The 22,021-nt window shown below is 33.9% G+C and overlaps 1 protein-coding gene across 1 annotated transcript in view; it reads left to right on the forward strand.

Annotated features, from left to right (window-relative positions):
• Positions 1–442: 442 nt before the first annotated feature.
• Positions 443–22,021, forward strand: part of LOC134853669 (cytadherence high molecular weight protein 2-like) — a 67,384-nt gene continuing 45,805 nt past the window's right edge. The window contains exons 1-4 of the mRNA XM_063869679.1: positions 443–637; positions 4,125–4,275; positions 7,027–7,347; positions 7,450–7,616. Of these exons, the coding sequence (XP_063725749.1) occupies positions 443–637; positions 4,125–4,275; positions 7,027–7,347; positions 7,450–7,616 (834 nt within the window). The remainder of the gene's footprint in view (positions 638–4,124; positions 4,276–7,026; positions 7,348–7,449; positions 7,617–22,021) is intronic.

Here is a 22,021-nt window from a genome sequence, read left to right on the forward strand (position 1 = left end):
GCTTACTTTTTTATCTCGAAAACAGACAACACGCTGAGTGACAGTTCAGCTAACAGGCAGTTCAATTGGACGAAGTTCTATAAAGAGACTGAGAGATACTACCTTGAAAGATACTACCTTGATTACCCGAGAAAAATGTTCAAAAATGTAGTAAAAAAATTGAATTTACTGTACAAAAAAAATCTTTTATACTGACGTTTATCACAAGGTCAAATCTGAAAGTCGGTAAAAAATGTGATCAAAAATCCCCATTTTTCCTCGACTTTTGGCCCAAAACTCGTTTGATGACTTTGACATGTACCCATTTGACAGTGGAACTGACCCAGTGGACATATACACGGAAATGATACAATTCTGACGCCTAAACTTTACGCCAGATCATATCATTTGGTGTCCACCGAAAAGTTTGCAATTTGCAATGCTTTTCAAAAATATGGCCACTATGAGAAGACATGTCGCGGAACCCGTAGAGGAGGTAACCAGTGGAGTGGAAGAGGGCAAATTGGAACTTTGCAGGAAGAACACAGAAATTATGCAGTACCTTGACCAGCAGGTCGGATGTGTGAACCAAGAAGATGAAAGGGAAAGCAAATCGTCCACGGGATTGAACGAATATGTGGTGATAGTCTCGGCGAATGTATAGGGAAAAGGCATGTGGGTTGATCGCTGATTCCCCGAAACGATATCAGCTCACCTGTGTTAAATCGCGCCGCGGCCAGGGCGAAATTGTATCTACTCCCAGAAAAGGAAAAAATCTTAGATTATAGCAACAAATCGGAGAGTTCTTATACTCGGAAAGGCAGAAGTTACAATTGAATTGAACGGATGAGTTATGAGATATTGGTCATCCCACGGGACCACTAATTAATCCTGGGGCGCGGCTAAATGGAATCCCTGACAGTCACATTCCATAAGTTGTTCTCAAATTTATTTTCAATAATAGGACAGATGCGTAATGCCAAGGTACGGGCAGATTTCTCTGACGTTTTAAAACCGGTGCAAAAAATACCGTAGGCTGTCCATAAGCCTAAAGATAAAATAGAAGAGGAAATCACGCGACTAATTTAGGAGGGAGGATGGAAAAGTCGAAAAATTTGATGAGTGATCGGAAAGGAAAAAAGTTTAGTTTCCCCAATAGTAATTACAGCTGAAAAAGACGGAAGGACAGAGTTGGCACAAGAATTGGGTGAATAAATGAAACCGGTATATAAAAACAAATAACAAATGCCTAGTGTAGATGATTTAATTGAAGGAATAAAATAAATAACCTCAGAGGGAAAAGAAAGTGAAGTCTATTTTAGAACGCTCAACTTTACGTACGCTTGCAGAAGTGTATGGCTGGAAACAAAAACAAGCGAACAGTGTAAATTTTAAATAGTAGGCGGAAAATTCTATCAAAACCGGTTTTTACAGAATGATTTTAATGCCCACAGAGTTCCAAAAAGTGACGGACACTCTCACGAAAAACTTTTTGCAAGCACATGCATTTATCGCAGGTATTTTCTTAGTTTTCAAATTAACCAAATTCAATCATATAGCACCGAGCGAGAATTTCCTGAAGAAGATTAACTTAGCGAATGCCTTGCTTAACCTCTGAAAATGTGAATATTCGTAATCTAGCCGCCATAGGCTAGTTTTTTAAGTAAGAATTACCAGTAATACTTCTTTAATGCAAAAAACGAAAGAGATAGACCAGTAAAAATCGCCGCCTACGAGGAAAAAATTGAAACCCCTAGTGGGGCTTTTGTATAGTCTGCCAACCGTTGCCTTACTGAGTGTAGAACTAAGGCCGCTGCTAAGCCAAAAACAAGGACTTCACTTAGACGCACGAATGTGAAACTGTGTTCGAGTAACTCAAACAATTAGTTGCAATGTAAAAGAAGTCAAATGATTTGATATCCATAGGGAAACACGTTAAGTGTGTAACGCAGTCACAATGGGCTGGGCGCAACATTGGAACAACATTGCCAGGAGGGGTAACATTCTATTGCGTTTGCGACGAGGTACCTGAAAGCGGCCAAAGGCAAGTACTATAACAAAGAATTGAGATATTGGCCGTCGTCTGGGCAACGCGCACTACCGGAAATTTTTCTAAGAGAGACCTTTTTTGGTCATTATGGATCACAAGTCCAAGTTAACATTAAAAAACTCGAAAAGCCGAAAAGATAACAAACAGTTTTCATCAATTTAACCAGGTGGTACGATCAATTACTACCGTACAATTTTGAAGCAGAGCATCGACAAAGAACGAATATGGCAATGAAAGATTACTTTTCGAGATAGCCCTCATTGGACGGGTCTCCCACAAGTCACTGCTTTTAAAAAATTATCGTCGTTATTATTCGTCCAAAATTCGTCCGGGGTGACTTCCGAAGAAAATAAGAGCCAAGGAGGGAAACAAAATTGCACAGGAACTTTGTACAATCAAACGGCTGAGTCATGCATTTAGGTTTTAGCCAATAGAAACTCGAGATTTTGTGAAATTGCAAGTGTAACCAGCCATCTCAAAAAACCGGCTGAGGGCTTAAAACCCTGTGACCGAAATTCGACCGATGCCAAGATAGGAATCCGCATATCGCGTGATTCATGCAAGAAGTGCGAGAATAAAATCGGATCTCATTCTCAAGGATTTTGATTGAAATTGCTCAAATCTTTGTCTTTGTTTTATTTCCAAAAAACATTGTCGAAAATGGACTTAACTTTGGCATCTTTGACACCGGAAAAATCGAATAGAAGCACATCCAACGTAAATACGTCCAGGGAATCGTGAAGTGTGAATCTAATTGTGTACTAAACAGCTTAGCAAACCCAGCCTCGACCCTTCAGTCATGTTTTAGCTATTTATTGAATTTTCACTCTGAACAATATTTCCTTCTTTTGCTCTTTTCCTTTTTTCCTTCATCTTTGCATTTCAATGTAACCAAAAAATGATTATATCAGAGCAAAGCCCTGAACGTTGTGACTGTGCTTTAGTATATTTGTGAAGCAAGCATTTGATTCAAAAAAATCAATGAAATTGATTTAAAAAGAATAGACAATAAATTCAAAACATATGCAAAAAAAAACAAAATGACTTTTTTTTCACTTATAACAAAATTTTAAATAGACCAAATTGCCTGGAGCATTTTTAAAGGTAGATTAAATCTCCGGTTACTTGTTGTTGGCACAAAAATTATTGCGCAATAACTGCCGTAAATTGGGCAAACTCGTTATCTTTAGAACCCCAAAATTTAACAAAAAAATTAATCACAGGTGAATTTTTTTAGATTTGAGCTCAGAAAAACAACAATTCTTGAGTACAATATAAACTCGAAAAAAAATTTAAAATTTTAGTTGAAAAGTCAACCCTTCTCTGGAGAAAAAACCAACCGAGCATAAATAATCCATCATTTTTCGAAATTCTAAACAGAAAGAAGTATTTTAACATTGTCATATGAAATTTAGTATGATGAACAACCTTATAAAAGTGAACAGTTTGTTTTTCAAACCTTACATTGTAACTATACACAATTTTAGCCAATTTTACATTTAACACAGCAAAAAGCCCTGAACATTTAAAAATTCATCACGAAGTTAGCCATATTAACAGGTAAAACTACTACAAAACAGAAGCATTAAAAAAGAAAAGGGCCTCTTTTTATGTCATATTTTAATCAACTATGTTGTTTTTTTTTTCATTTTAGTTCTGCACCGTTAATCAAGAAACACTGGTTCCAACTATGACCTACCCAGTATTTGTCAGTGAAATTTATGTAAGTGTGTTTCTATTAATTGTTGCTTCAGTTATGCTCTCATTTGAGTTGCCATTTCCAGATATACTTTCGAAAAGCCCATAATGCGCCACTCTTATCTGTGAATTGAAAAAAAATGGATCTTCTCTATGTTCCTCATATGTTTTGTAATTCATTTTTGTAAATTTTTGTGCAATGGAAGTTAGAATGGTGGAAAAATCTAGAAAAATGTGATTCATCACAGTTTAAATCGCAACATCACGCATTTAGCTATAATAACAGATAAAATACTACAAAACAGAAGCATTAAGAAAACTTTGAAATAGCGAGGGGAAAAGAGAGAGGATATTGAAAAAAGCGAATAATGTGTAGTTTATTTTGTTTTCTGAACAGGGATTGGGAGTTGGAAAGAGGAGTGTCTTTGAACAGGAAAAAGGAGTGTTTGCCACTTTCATATGCGACCAGTCAACTCCTGGGCTAAACCTCACTGTTGAAAATGAGATATTGGAGGGTGACACTTACCATCACCCATTGTATCTGAAAGGTAGACAAAAACATTGTATAAGTAATGTTAACGTAATATTTTTACTCTAATATTATTTGGAACTTCAATAAGGTTCAAAACCTGATTTACTACAATAAGTAAGCGGAGTGCTTTCAAAGTAACCGGATTTTAAAGTTGTGAGTTTTATTGTTTAATAGCTTGTTCTACAAAAAACTGCTAAAATGCTAAAAAAAAAACAAGATTTTACCTCCTCGGTTTGACTATAATTGCTTATCATACAATTTTTGAATATGAAAAAATGATTATCATAAAGTTTTGTACAATTCAATAGATACAGAAAATGTTAAGAAAACTCTAACAAAAGCATTTTTTATAAATGGAAATTGTAGGATACGCATTTTTTAATGAACCAAAAAATTGACTGGGATCTCGAAACTCTTGGGATCGGTTGGTGACCGAACACAAGTGACTTAAACCCTGATTTACTCAAAACTAGATTCACCAAAGGGTTGATCGTCTGGTATTCACAATGTATTGGTAATTACCTGAACTTTGTAACAATTCTCTTCACAAACCAAATACTGAAAGCATCAAACTTTTAAATTGAGGCAAAAATTTTCAAGATTGTTTAATTTTCAAATTGGGTGTTTCAAGTTATCTGACATTGATCAAGGCATATATAAATAGGCCATACAAAAAATAGGAAAATTTAGCCTGTTTGAAAAAATTAATCCAGAGAAACGGAAAAAAAATCAATTTTTTTTGTATTCAGGACTACGTTATGCAGAGAAAAACTTGCATACAATATGGTTCTTTCGGAAAGTGTTTAATTAAGTACAAAATTCAAAGCGCAGTTGAAAAAAAATCAATAAAAATTTTGGAGCAATTTCAATATTAAGGAAAAATTTTCGTTGTTGCCACCAAGGAAAAGCTAGTCGTATAGTTTTCATATATGGAAACAGTATGATAACCATTTTTTTTTCCAAAAAATGAAACCTTGTTTGTTTTTCATCACCAAAATGTTTTTTGTTCAAATAGCCACATAAACTAGTTCGAATTTTTTTTCAATGATTTTTTGAAATTGTATGAAAATTTTATGAGTAGCACTTTTCCATACTGTTGATATTTTCGGTGTATGGAATTTCAAGACAAGCATTTTCGGTGTATGGAGGTCAACTCTTGTAATTATCTGATCAAATCTGAATATCTTATTGTAGGCCGGAAAATATAAAAAATCTAATTTTTCAGGAATTGATGCTTGTGCTGAGGTGTTTGAATATTAATTGGCGAATGACTTCAACTGCACTGCTCCCTGCCTCAGCTTTAAAATAGTTAGAAGACTACCAAAGTTAAAAGTTAACGCGCTAAAAGTTGAGGTTGTTTTGTTCTTTAGTTATCAAATTAATTTTTTTAATGAACTTTATTTTATATTTATGAGTGAATGGAAAACTTTGTTTTATACTACAAATGTAATTATATTTTTTTAGGTAGAACAGTTTTGAAATCAAAGTGAAATATACACTGTGAGTGAAATATCATATTCGAAAGTTCGCTTACAAAACGTATGTTAATGTATTCATAACTCGTAGTCATAATTAATAAACAAAGTGCTCATTATCTAGCGAGTGAGACTTCTGCCTGAGCTTCTGAAGTTTGAGTCCTTAAAGAAAAGAAGCATATCTTGTATCTTAAATTACTTCCATTTGTGGCATGCTTGATCAATGGCTACAACCTTTGTTTTTTAACAACAAGAGTTGAGCTAATTTTCATGTAACGAAACGTTTTCTTTTGTTTCTCGGCTGTGACAGTTTTTAAAAACGGCTTTTTGATGTGATATCATTTCGCTTTAAATTGAAAAATTCTAATTAAAGGTTACACAAAAAACTGAAAAGTTTCCAATAAAAAGTAAAATTAGGCAATCAATTTTTTTAGAACATTCACAACAAATTTTTTCAACCTTTTTGAGTCGCAGAAAGCAAGCTGCTGAATTCTTCACCTCAATTCTGTTTGGAGCACTGTGATGTGGTCCGTAAATAGCGCGTTGAGCAAAAATCTAATAAGCAATAAAATTGACGGTTTTTAAATATAATATCGTGCAAAAAAAAGAAATTGTTGAAGCTTCAGTTTATGCTTCTCCGGCCTAAAAACAAAAAAAACGCAAGGTTCAAATTAAGTTTGTATGCAGTAATTAAAAATTAAAAAATTCAATGATAGTTTTGCAAACGTTTTTTTTTCATAATCATTTTCAAAGTGAGAAACGCTATGCGGTGGCTCTCGGAGAGAGCAAGCGGGGTTGTGCTTAATCCGATGCAAGAGGTGAAGAAAGGTGTGACCGTTTTAGAGACTTTAAAGTCAAAGCGTCCAGAGCCACACAAATCACATCTCTCTTCGCGATTGCAAGTGCCAGTTTTACCGGACTTTGAAGATGTTATAATCAGTTCGTTTCCATTGAAAAGACGACACGTTCTTTGCAGGGCAGTTCGGGAGCTTCGGGAACAGATTCTGAGCATTGGCAGACGGTTTTATTGCGTCATGGGGCTCACAGTTTACAATTGAGAGACGAAGTTGCAACTCTCGCCACAAAAATGTGCAATCAAATCTTACCATGGTCGAAAGAGCGAGCACTCTTTTCTGGAAGATTGATTGCGCTTGATATATGTTCTGGCGTGCGACCTATAGGCATAATTTTGCAGAAGAATTTGCAAAAGTGTGGCTGAGTTCACAAAAATTGACCTTGAAGAAACATGTTCGACTGATCATTTAGCTTGTGGGCTAAAGCTGGCGTTGAAGGTGCAATTCATGCGCTCTCTGATCATTTTGATAACAACAAGGAAGATGGCTGTGGCATGCTGTTGATGGATGCATCAAATGCTTCCAACTCGCTCAATCGTGAAATAGCGTTGTGGAATGCTCGAATTTTGTGGCCTATATGTTCTAGATTTCTCTTCAATACTTTCAGAGGTTTCGCGTCGCTTTTCGTTGCTGGCGTCAATGGAGTGATATACAGTAGGGAAGGAACAACACAGGGAAACCCACTGGCAATGTTCTTCTATGGTGTTTCACTTCTTCCCCTGATTCGGAAGTTAAACGATCCGAACAATGTGTTACAAAGTTGGTACGCTGATGATTCTGCGGCCATAGCAAAACTCAAGAAATTATAGATATGGCTCAAAAACTTTATTGAGGAAGGTCCCGCGTTCGGTTACTTTACAGAGCCTTCCAAAAGTCTTCTGACTGTCGATAAACAATATGCTGAAGAAGCGCATCACATACTTGACAAGTACTCGATTACTATAGTGGAAGGGAAGAGGTTTTTGGACGGTTTCATTGGAGACGGAAATAAGAAGGACATCTACTTGAAAAAGGAAGAACTTGAATGGGTAGACAAAATTGGGAAACTTTCTTTTGTGGCAAAAACAGAACCACAATGTGCTTTATCAGGACTGACTAAGTCCCTACAAGCGGAATGGAATTTTTCCCATCGTGCTTTGGGTGGTTCTAGTCAGCTTTTTGAGCCGCTAGAGAACCTTCTGATGGAGAAATTCTTAAATACTTGGAACTTCGTCGATTTCATCAATGGAGAGACGTCTCTTTTGTTTGCCAGCAAGAAAGGGAGGTCTTGGAGTGTCTAACCCAACCAGTATCGCTGATGAGTCTTACAACACGTCACGGGAAGCAGTTACGGTTCCTTATGGTGCTACTGTTGATCAGCACGGTTTTTCCCATGAAGACCACAGAAAGCAAATGTCTCGATTGCGGAAAAAACATCATCAAATAATGGAAGAAAAACATGAAGAGTTGTTGGGGGAGTTATTGAATGAGCTACCAGCAGACCAAGTTCGTGCAGTAAAAATAATCAATGAAGGAAGCTTGTCTGCATGGCTGACAGCGTTACCGATTGCTGCAGAAAATTTGATCTTTTAGAAGTGGATTTTCGGGATGCATTGAGTGTCCAGTATAACAAAAACTTGAAAGCTTCGCCAATTTTTTGTGATGGTTGCCAGTTACCATTCACCCTACGGCATGCGTTAGCGTGCAAAAAAAGGTGGTCTCTTAACTTTGCGGCACAAGGAGATTAGGGTTGCTGTAGGCGACTTAGCTTCTTTAGTGTGGAAGGATGTACAGAGAGAGCCTGTTGTTAGAGAATAGAGCCCGCAAGATGAGACACCTGCATTAGTTGCAGATTTGTTTTGTCGTGGAATTTATGTTAGACAGGGAGGAGCGTCTTTTGATATTCGTGTCTCTGACACTGACGCCATCTCCTATCAGAAGAGAAGCCCCATGAGTGTTTTGCACTCAGCAGAGGTTGAGAAAAAGACAAAATATTCAGACGCGTGTCAGGAAAGACATATGTCTTTCTTTCCTCTTGTCGTGTCTGTTGATGGGATGCTCGCTCCAGAATTTGTAAGTTTTCTTCGGAGAATAGGAGAAGCCTTATCTACCAAGTGGGAGAAACCCTATAGTAAAACTATTAACTGGGTGAAGTGCCGGCTGTCTTTTGCCGTGCTCCGTGCTTCCAGTGTGTGCTTCCGATGCACAAGGACTAAGTGGAGGAGTCTTGGCTCAGACCATGATTTCTTACCCAAGAGAAAAATTTATGGATGTTTTACAATGAAAAGAAATTGGCCAGCTATGTGCAAACTCTGCTAGTAATGTAAAACGTGGACTAAACAAAACAAAAATGTTGAAAAAATGAACCAAAAAGATAATTGACTGATTTGAAATAAAAAACAAAAAAAAAATTCAAAGTGCATTCATTGTAACTATTGTTTTGATAAATGAGCTCATTATTTTCTCCTTATGCCAAGATCAACGATACAGTAAGTTCGCTTTGTTTCCTTTTTTAACAGTAATATAAATAGTGAAGACTCTTATGTAGCTGATTTTGTTTTCAAACAAATTTCTCAAAAGGTGTATAAATCTCTAAAAACTACAGATGTGAATTCATACATATTGATGCATTGATGAGGCCACTATGGTTGATATTCACATTTTGAGTTCAATTGAAATTCATCTGCTGAAAATCATCTGAATAGCACGCTCCAAACACGATCTTGGAAATGGCGGAATATAAACTTTATCTGTTGACCAAGTTTGCTCAAGTTGGGTTAACGTTACCATAGAAGCGCCAATCAAGAAACAATCAGAAATTCAAAAAGCTCGAAGGGCATCTATTTTTTCTGTTTGTAAGTTGTAAGTTTGAAAGTTGAGATTTTCAATAAAATCGGTGTTTTTTTATGTTTACTTGCGTTCTTTTTCAACCTTTGATTGGCTTTGTTTTTCAAAACAAAAATTGAAGTAGTTATTTTTGTGTTAAAAGTACATTACTTTCCAGTTCATATAAATTATAATTTGTTTAAAATTTTATTTAAAAAAATTTCTTTATTTTTACAAAAAGAATAAAACATTCATTTATGGTTCAACTAAAAATAATCTACGGTAGAGACAATAAAAAGTCGTCGGCATGACGCAACCTGACTCCATGACGCAACCTGAAAAACCTTGAAATTAACCCTAATAAGAAGGAGCATAGCACGGAATTCCGTTTCATATCTGAAATAAATTTTAAACTAGGGGAACCTGATGTAAATTACATTTTATGATTGGATAAATTAGATATTTTACCACTGTAAAGTATTTAATATTAACCAATCATGATCCATCTAACTAACAACCCACTTATTTGTAAGTGCTGAAATTACTTGTAATTTCAGCACCAGAGAGATTTGAATTTAACTTAGAAATTAGTTGCCTCTCCAAGAGAACTTCAGCAGCCGCAATAAACCAGTATACCCTAGATCTATTGAGCCTAGCAGAGACTAGTTAAACAACCTGAGACTAGATAGTATAAGAGTAAGATTAGGATCGGTATTAGACTAAGAAGTTGCACGAATCTATCCGGCCGAAAATAAGATAGCGTGACGAGCAGACGGTGTACCCTATCCGAAATTACTCTATGAGTTAAGACCATTGGTTATAACTCATCTGGTGCGACCATAAGTCTCGAACAAGACCTTAATAGCTTAGAATTAACCAAAAATAGATTAGAATTTAGACAAAACATTTTTAAAATGTTATACGACGATAATTTAATCGAAATGTCTCTACGACTCAATAGATCAGAGCCAATATTCCGAACGATAACAGAACTACCCGGAATTGGAAGAAGACCATGAACCAGGAACGACATACGACAAAGTAGAAACTTACCAAATAGTTATATGATAGTACGGCAAAAGCCAACACAAACTTTTATATTTAGAATTTTATTAGCAATGAATTTAGATTTTCATTTACAAACATAAAATCTTGAAGTCAATCTTCATGATCATTACAGGCGCTAAACAAAACTATTAATGTACAATAAAGATTGATAAAAAGATCTCAGATCGTTTTCCTAAAAACTCTGCAGTATTATATAAAACATGTTTGGAAAATATTTATTGAAAATCAAAACAAAAATTAGTAGCATGACAATAAACTGTTAGTAATCATGAAATCATCAGTTGTCCCAGCTTCATCACCTAAAACATAACAGCAATCATAAGCTCACTAATATCATTAAAACACTAAATCTTTTTCTTAAACAAATTTAAACCATTTTAAACTTAAATTCACTTAATTTTAAAATCAGATCATCAAGGCTTATCCTTGGATCTTAATTAATTTTCTATTTAATTAAATTTAAAACTTGATCATCAAGGCCTATCTTTGGATCAAAAAGAACAATTTTGTTCTCCCCCACCCACTTAGCTAGTGTCTAACGACCTCAAACGTCGATTCACTATCCAACCCTTTCAAAAAACCCAACACTAATAGAAATTTTTGAACAAAACTAATCATTCAAATTAAGATAAACAGTGAAGAACTTCGGTTATTCATCCTTCACTTGAACCCTCCTCTTATCAAGACCCAGGATAAATCTTAGACTTAGTATTTAAAATAGTATCTAACGAACTACTCGCGTTCTAATTATACCTGAACCTTGTGTATCGATTTACTATTCTCCAACCTTTGAACACAATCACTACCCCTAAGTAAAATTAAGTAAGTTAACACCTTAGCTTATACTAGCCACGAGAAAGTAAAAAATCATTCTTCGGAATCGATATACTTTTCTCTCCAACCCTGAACAAATAGACCCAGGTTAAGCTAACCAAAAAATCGTAAGGACTAACAGTTTAAGAAAATAGAAATCATCTAACAACTTTTTGCATCCGTCATCCTAAACCTTATGTCATTTAAAAATCTAGGAAACAAACAAACAATCGTTTTACACAACTGTGAAATAGATAACAAAAAATACGACCTTGTAATCACACCTCATACACAAACAGTTGGATATATTAGAACAAAACGACAAACACTAAAAAAGAAAATCATGACAAAACAAAGACAAATAACACGAAAAAGATTTTCCAAAATTAGAAACGCATTTTCAGAATCAGAAGCCAGCAATTTAGACGAACTTTATAAATTAAAAGAATCTATTGATAAAAATTGACCCATTCACGATCAATTATATTTTTCCGACTCAGAAACAACTTCAAATTCATCAAAAAGAGGAAAAAGAAGAATAAAAAAGCAATATAAACACAAACCAGTACACTTGTATAATTGGAATCAACCAATTAGACACATCGATAATTACCTATTAACAGTCATTAAACAAAAAAATGAGCCAAACACACACTCCAAGTGAAGATAGTCCAGATGATGACGATATCTACCCCTTCCTCGTAGATGCACCCGATAATAGAGGACAATATGATCTTTGCAAGAATTTCCTCCTAAATTTGTTTGAACCCGGAATCAGCCCATGTAAAGCAGAGTTCCCAGATGTAAAAATCAAAAGACAAATTATTGATCACTATCTGAAATATATATGTAATTTAACACAACAATACGGAATCTACACCATAGAATTCAGTACACCAAACCCGAATCACCGCAGATATGTAATTCAAACAGACGATCTTGACTTAGAATTTTCAAAAGTATTCTTAGAATATATAAAAAGCATACATTATCATAACTCACAAAGAGCAAACTCCATATTTACTAATGAAGTTTTTGCAATAATATATAGTTATATTTCAATATTAGAAAACGAAACCCCAATCTCAAATGTCTCACCGACAGAGACATCCAAACATATAAGGGTACGACATGAAATCACACTATTTTCAACTTTCCTACATATAATTAAAGAAAATTTCACTAAAGATGAAGTTTCACAACATACAAAACATGACTTACAAAAAATTTTGGCATGGTTTATAATAGATTATTTCACACATAATATAGATTTAATTTCACAAGCAAGAAAAAATTTCAGACCTCAAAATTCAAACTATGAAACCGCTATCACAGAACAGTCAGACTACGTTTGGGACCCCGAATGGTCTCATTATGCATTCATAAATATCCCACAATCAATCTCAAGTCAAGCAATAAGTACAATATCTTATGCAAGAGATTATGTAAGAGTAGTACCATTAACCATTGATGCAACACCATTAAACTACAATACATTTTTACCTGATACGCGAAATAACAGTTTAAATTCGACCGTCATACACAATGAAAACCTTAATGGAACTAGGAATCTCACTCAACAAGATATTCAGACACCATCACACTTCATAAATGAAGAAATCGTCCAAACAACAACAACTACACAACAAAGTATTTCACCGATACGTCCAAATTCAACAACACCAAGAAATACAAACACTTCACTAGCACAGGTAACCTTACAATCAACTCTTAAACCTTCGGTTGCTCCAAAATATTCACAAATGGATTATCAAACCTATAGACCCATGACAATACCGTCAAAAACACGCAGAAAGTTCACAAGAAACACTTTTGCGGAACACAATTATAATTACACACATTCATCAAAAACAAACTATCCCCCACGAAAAAAAAATAATAATCAGATAAGATCTCAATATTGGGATAATCCAATGGCAACAACCAACTCAGTAAATTTTCAAACTAATTCACATCCTCCACAGGATCGTAGTGAAAATTACCCATTCTTTCAACAGAACAAAAATAAAAAACAAGCACCTCATCAAACGGATTATCTATCCTCTGATGATGATTATTTACAACCAGATATATTTGCACCATACACTCAAGAATATCGTGGACAAAGAGTGCAGAAACCACATACATATCATAGAATTTTTTCTCCACACCCAATAGATACACAAAATCAACAACCAATACAAATACAAAACCCAATTAATACACAATCTTTTCAACCAATTCAGCCACAAAACCCAATGATTACACACTCGTATCAACCAACACAAATGCAAAATGAAATACCACTCCCATATTACCTTCAACAACACGAAATAACAAAAAATCAACTTTCAAATTTTTCACAAATGCCAAATGCAGCAGAATCATTACAAATGACAATGAATCCATACCTTATGGGTGGATCATCAATAACATCAAACAAACCATTAATGGTATTCACAGGAACAGACCCTGAATATTCTGTAGAAGATTATTTAAATGCAGTAACAGCAAATTTAATTTTAAATATAGGACCTGAACCAATTAATACGCCACTACATCAAAATTGGATACATCGACGCACAGCGTTGATACAGACAACCTTAGACGGCGCAGCCCAAAAATGGTTTTCAGTATTGCCTATAGAAATAAAATCAAATTGGAAAAGATTTACACAAGAATTTTCAAAAATGTTTGACTCCGAAAGAAACAAACAACAACAAAGAGTTTTATGTAATGAAATTCGCAGATTACCAAATGAAACCATCAAACAATTAGCAGTACGTATCAAAACACTAGTTCGAAAAGCATATTCATTAAATACACACGACTATAAAAACACAAAAACGACAGAAATCTTAATGATGACCTTAACACCTCAATTAAGGAAAATAGCAATAAAAAAGAGAGCATCCCATCCCTCCTCAATTCGAGAGCCCGATTTAGATTTTCGAAAACTAGTAGACAAACTAGAGCAAGCGGAAATCACAATGAAACTTGAAGAAACAGAAAATTTGAAATTACAATATGTTAACCGAATTGAAACAAATACCACAAATATCAACAATATACAGGAATCAGATACAGACCTCGTTGAAAAAATCACTGAAATACTCAATATTTATGAAAAACACCCAAACTTTAAAGCAAACCATCTTTCAAAAAATGGTGTAATTATTGCCGACAATACGGACATAGTATTTCTGAATGTAGACAAAAACAACAGGACAATCAAAACAAACCTCAAAAATATAAAGAACCAAATAAATCATTCTATCAATACATGAAGAAAGATCAAAATCTACAAAACAAAAATGTATACAGCAACAACAGTTCAGGAAAACCACTTCCGAACAATACCAATTACACAAGAACTCAATCACCATATAACTCAAGTTATAGAGGAAGATCACCAGAACGAAGAAATACACAAAATTCGTCACAAAATCATTACAATAGACCAAATAGTCGAAATAACTACTCCAGATCAAATTCGAATACAACACAATTGGTTTCTAGATCTAATTCCCAATCAAGGAATAAATACTATCCAAATAATCAGTCACGAAACTCATCATATAATAGAAATAGAAACTACTCCAATAATCGAAATAGAAGTTATTCAAACAACCGAAATCAGAATTACCCGAACAATCGATCAAGGAATAACTCATATAACAGATCAAACTATAACAGATCAAACGATAATTATCAAAACAGATCACGAAACAATTCACAAAATCGACATTCAAATTATAATAATCGTTATAGAAATTATTCCCAATCACCACACAGAAATAATAACCATTATAATAATTCTAACAATCGCCACAGAAGTAGTACACCTAAACATCAAAGACATATTAATCAAGTACAATCAAATCCGGAAACAACATCAGACCCCCCAGGTATTGATGACACAGTAAATGACAAACTACAACTAACTCAAATAAACTGTGGATCATCAGATTCAGAAAGTGATACAGAAAACACTATCTCCATCAATATGATAGCAGTCGAAAATGACTACGAACCTATTATATATGAACAACCTTTTTCATCACATATATATGAAAATCAATTAGAACTCCTTCACAATTATTATATTGAACCCATCCATTCCACACAAACGGCACAAGAAACTAACGAAATCAACACTACAAATCAATCCAATGAAAATGACAAAACAAAATGCTTGAATACAAATCACATCTATCAAAATATACGAAAAGAACAACCCAAAGAAAAAATTTGGACAATACCATTTCTTTTAGAAAGTCCAAGAAACAAAGAATTTCAACCACCAGATCTTGAAACTGATTTTTTAATTGATTCAGGAGCAGAATCAAACATAATAAACATTCCCACATGGAATGAGATAAAAACATTACACTCAAAACTAACACCTCTTGAAACCTCCAGTAAACTAGCAACAGCACAAGGATCAACATTGGTAAACTATGGAAAAATTCAATTATTTCTTCTCCCCACAAGAACAATAGAGCAGAATAAAATTTTAAATAAACCATTTAAACAAATATTTCATATCACTGATATTAAACACAATATCATTGGAATACCATTTATCTCTAAATATATACCAACAATCAACATCTTGAATAGTAAAATACTAATCAAAGATAAATACACAAAAACAAAAGACACATCCCTAACATTTTTTAAAAGATTAAATAAACAACCACCATTCTTTTCAAAATTTTATCCAATATATAACCAACAAAGAAAACAACTGAAGCCACTATCAGGAAACATATATAATTTTTCAATAAAACAAGTTCACCAATAGGATAAAAAACAAAATAAACAACAACTCTATATGTCAGATTTTGAATTCAAACCTATCCATAAGTTTTTCAAAATCACAATTTCATCCATAAAATATTTGAAAAACTCGAATTCAGATATTATTTCGTTACATGTATACAACAATACACCCTATCAAGTAACATTACCTTTAGGACTTTTAGGATATTGCGAAACCAACGCTACGATATCACCAATACACGAAAAAGCAACCGCGTAAATAATATACTCCAATTATTAGATATTTGTCAATCCACAATTCTTAATGAAGAATTATCCATAAATAATATAATAAGTAATGAAAAAAGAAATACAGATTATTTCACAAAAACCCCATATTTCAAACCTACATTCAACATAAATAACTATACAGAGAATCAACAGAAATTTTTAACAATGTTTAACTTCCAACATTCACAAATAACACAAGACGAATTTGATAAATTAGCCAAACAGCTAATAAAATATTCATCAGTCTATGCAACATCCAAATTTGATGTTAGCAAAATCAGTTCATCACTACATCTCCCATTAAAACCTGACGCAGTTTTCAAAAAACAAAGAGCAAGTAAAGTACCAATTCATTTACACGATAAAGTGAACAGATTACTCGATATTTTAGAACAATACAAAATTATATCACCGGTAAATAAAAAAGAACAACCAAAAGGTAACACATTTATCAACCCTGTTATCATCCTAGCAAAAGGAGAATCATTAAAATAGTTTTAGACGCTGGATATCTTAATTCACTAATAGACGAATCAAAATGCAATTGGCCTATTGAACCAATACAAGTTATTTTAACAAAAATAAACGGAAAATACTTTACAACCGCAGATATGAATAGTGCATATAATCAAATGCCACTAGATGAACAATCGCGACGCTTAACACAATTTGTTATTGGAAATCAGCAATATGAATTCAACCGCCTATTCTATGGAATATCCATAGGACCAGCAGCATTTTCAGCTTTTATGAGCAAAATTTTTGGAACACTAATACTCAAGAAAAACGCAATCACCTATTTAGACGATGTTTTTATGCAATCACAGACAAAAGAAGAAATGTTCAATGTTTTAGAACACTATCACAAAATACTTCAGAACGAAAATTTGAAGGCCGCCCCCGATAAATCACACTTCTTTTTAACACGAGTTAAATTCTTAGGACACAATATAGAAAGAAAAACAATCACTCCATTAAAATCACGCATTGATGCTATTCAGAAACTCCAACCACCAACAAACAAAAAGAAAATCCAAGAATTGCTTGGAATGTTAAATTTTTTAAGCAAATATGTCTATAAAATGCAATTATACCTAAGACCATTCTATAATATACTTAGACAACAAAATAATTTTGAATGGAACACAGAACATCAAGCACGATTTGAAGAAATTAGAAAACTCTTAACTGAACAAATTTCGAATACAATCCCAGATCCAAATCATTCATTCTATGCAATGTGCGATGCTTCGAATTTTGGCATCGGCTTAGCATTATTACAATCACACAATGGTACAAACAAAATGAATCTTATATCAGCAAATTCTCGATTATTCACTCAAGCAGAGCTACGACTCTCAACTCTAATGAGAGAATGTACAGCCATAATATATACACTAACAGAATATGAATTTCTGATACTTGGATCAAAACATCCAACAGTTCTATTCACAGATCACAAGCCAATCATTTTTCTCTTTACACAAAAATCCAATCCAAATCACCGTGTTTATAGATTTCAATTAAATCTAATGAAATTCCCAAACTTACATATAGTTTGGACAGCAGGAAAGAATCTTGCATTACCAGACATTTTAAATCGAAATACACCACCTGAATTACTTACACGTAAAACTACAGTTGAAATACCCAAAAATATAAAATTTTACCTTGCAGAAAACGAAACATCACCCCGACTAGAAGGCAAATATGCAGTAAAAACTGACGTTGAACAATCACAGATAAATAATCTACAACACTTCCCACTTTATTTAGATTGCCAAAATAATCACTACGAATTTGATCTACTTGGAACATCAACTTTTAAACCAATTCCATATTCACAATGGATAAAAAATAACACCCAACAAAAAAGAGTAAAACAACACCCGCATAAAAAAGACCTTTTTCCGTTAATTGAAAAAGAAAATTTAACTGATAAAATAAATTTATCAGGACCACAAACAAACGATTCAAAATACACAATAAATCAAGTTTTTGACCTCCATGACCCACTCGATACAATTCCTTTATCTAAATTAGAAATTGAAAACATTTTTCTGCCCCCAACAGATAAAATTACAATTAATACTTTGAAACAATATCAAAATCTTGACCCAACAATTAGACAACTAAAATCATGGCAAATATAAAACTAAACCCGTAAAGGCAGATACAACTATTTTAGGAAATAAAACACTCCTCCGATATTTTCGAAAATTTAATAATACAACAATTACTGAAAACACAGACCTTCTAGAATACCAATTAAATGAATCTACAGTTCCTTGTCTCCCTCTAAGTGTGATTCTCATAGCTTTAAAGGATTCACATACACAAAGTTTTGTGCTGATTCACATACACAAAACATTAAAGGACACTCTGGATCAGAGAAAACATATTCAAATTTCATACAAAACTTTTATTTTCCAAATGCACCAATTTGGATGAAAGTACTATGCAATGATTGTATAGTATGTCAGTTAAATAAACCTTATCCAAATCAAAAACAAGATTTTAAAGGACAAAGTTTATATTTTAACCATCGTATTTCATTCGATACAAAAGGACCAATTTCACCATCCTCTGAAGGAAACTCCTACATTATGGTAATTGTTGATGCATTTACACATTATGTAGCACTCAACCCGCTACCACATTGTAACGCTTATTATGCTTACACAACCCTTTATGAACACTGGATAGCTAAATTCGGATTACCCGAAATCATAGTTACAGACAACGGTACAGAATTCATAAATAATGAAATCATCACACCATGTCACTTATATAACATCAAACACAAACCACGTACATCTCATGCACCTTGGACAAACGGTTTAGTCGAAGGTATGAACCGTTCACTACAAGAATATCTTAGATGTATCTAGAAGAATACTGTAATAAACTTAAATTTTTTCACTAAAAGAATAGATCAAAAACTATCAAAAATTGCTAACCAACAGTCACACAGTCAGTCTTCACCGACATCATCCCAAGATAACCCAACACCAACTTCAACTACCCAAAACCCCCAAACATCTACACGAATTTCCTTTCAAGATAACCCATATACCTTTGAAGAACGACACGCTCGCTTATCTGAACCACTAGAACCAGTTCAACGACAAGCACCTCTAAGTGAACCAACATATAACTTATACACAACACTACCACAAGAATTAAGTAGAATACGAAATCCTAGTCAAAACCAAAATACAGTCGAAATAAATAGACAAATTATACATCCTCGACGAAACAGAAATTTTCAAACTCCCCGAGTTCATTTTGATATACCTCAATCCCCATCACAAAGTACTCCAGAAAACCCCATTGGTATATTACCAGAAACCCCTACGCTTCTTTGACAACGTAGCACCTCAAGCGTACCCCCAGATTACTTAGGTTCAACACCAACATCTGAACAAATACGTGAAAATCCCTTTAACCCCACAAACCAAACATCACGACTACCATATTGGACAACACATTCATTCACACAAGGTGAACCAAACTTAATCAATGATCCAATAGATATTTCTACGGATACAACAACATCCTCATCACTACCAGAAACATTATCACTACCATCAACACCATCAATAAGCCAGATTTCACCAACGCCTTTTAACTTAAATTTCCCAAATAACCTCGACGCTAGATATCGAGAACAATCATCAACAAATATTCCTTTAAGACTAGACTGGAATACATTCACAGCACCTCCACCATTATTTGGAAAACACCCAGAAAGTAACCGACTCCACAACTGGGCACTCAATAGACTACAATATAGACAAGAAATCCACGAAGACATTCGTGATCATAACATCCAAATACTCCAACAAAAAAGTCTACAATTAAAATTTGAAATCACGGTTAAACTAAACAACATTACTCAACATCCCTACCCATTAAACCCACCAAATATAACAGCTCAATCACTACCACCATCATTTCTAACAACTGAAGTAATATACAAATACGACAGATATACCAAAAAGACAATTGGTTACATCACATTTTATAACCCATACTCAGGATTATCATACACATGTATATTCTAAAAATATTGATTTTTCTCCAACTCTTTATTCTAGTAATCTCCAATCAGAACATAAACCCTTCCCCCCGCACAGGACCCCAAGGTTTATTAGTAACACATTACGATTGTGAAGAAAATGAACAAAAAACACTACACAAATATGCAATAAATCAGGTATCACAATGCGAAACAGAACCACAAGCTATAGAAACTACAAATGTAATAGCGACACTTTATTCAAAAGCCCGAGCAGCAACAGTTATAGGATATAAATTCACAGCAACATTTTCTGAAAAGAAAGTACATTGTTCACAAGTCTCTAATGGAAATAAAAACCGACTTGACCACGAATCATTCTACCAGAGTATTATCGAACGACTTTTACATCTCAATCCCGAAGATTGTAAAAACGAGTTATTCCGACTAAATATCACAAGAAACAAAAACGCAGATAGAAGATTAGTATATTTCCAATTTTTCAGATTCTGTACATCAAGCAGAACTTGAAAGATATCAAGGACATATAAAATTAGATGAAAAATACCCATACAACGGCGCACACGGAAGATTAACTTATGACATACACGATAAACACTGGATACCACATATTGGTATAAATAACCCATCAAACTGCAAAGCAGACACAAAAAATAAAGGATATCAAGAAATAATGTTTTTCGATTGGAAAATACAACTCGAAAAAATACAACTCACACGCGATTTATCTGACAACACAATGATCTATCAAGGAATTAGATTACCTTGTAAAAACGATCAAGGCTATTGTGACCCTACAACACGAACACAAGCAACAATTGTTTGATTCCCCGAAGACACATGTACAACATTTCAAGTAGCAAAAATACACGCTCGTATGATAAAATTTCACGAAAAATATTTTATACAGTCAATTCCATATGAACAAGTAAATGCATCACGAAAACAAAGTTCTAATTTTAGAAACATACACAATATAGAAAATAAATTGACACGTTTTCAAATATATCAAGAAACAGAACTTGCATGTAAATACAGAAACCCACTTCACAAAACACAATACTCCGAAATATTATTGAATACGAAAAAAGATTCGACATGACCACTGGAAAAATAAAAATCGACCCTTACGCCACAAGCCATCCTAAAAACGAAGGAACATCATATATACCAGTTAATTTTCAAAAAAGTAAAGGTCAACCTGGTGGACATCTAAAGCCCCATGACACTAGAAGCACACGTTTACAAGAACTATCACTAATGAATAGTACATATTTCGGTAATATCCACTATGATATTCACTTAGATATGAAATTAGACTACATAATTAGCCGCATTTTTCAAGAAATGTCACTCTCTGAATTAGAAACACTTCACCAACTATGCGAATTAGAAAGGACACAAATCCTACAATCACTTGCACTAGCAGTATAAAAAATACCCTACGCAGGATATTTACTATCAGGAAATAGATCAAATTTTTTAGACTACGAAGGAAACATTTTATGGTTTTATACCTGTACCAAAAAAGTATCACCACTATATGTTTTTGAAGATAAACGATGCTATAAAAGAATCCCTATCTTTTATAAAAATAAAGTACATTTCGTTGACACACTTTCAAGACGAACCTATTTCTGGGATACCGCA

Source organism: Symsagittifera roscoffensis, chromosome 8 (genome assembly GCF_963678635.1).
Source record: "Symsagittifera roscoffensis chromosome 8, txSymRosc1.1, whole genome shotgun sequence".
NCBI classification, from domain to species: Eukaryota; Metazoa; Xenacoelomorpha; order Acoela; family Convolutidae; genus Symsagittifera; species Symsagittifera roscoffensis.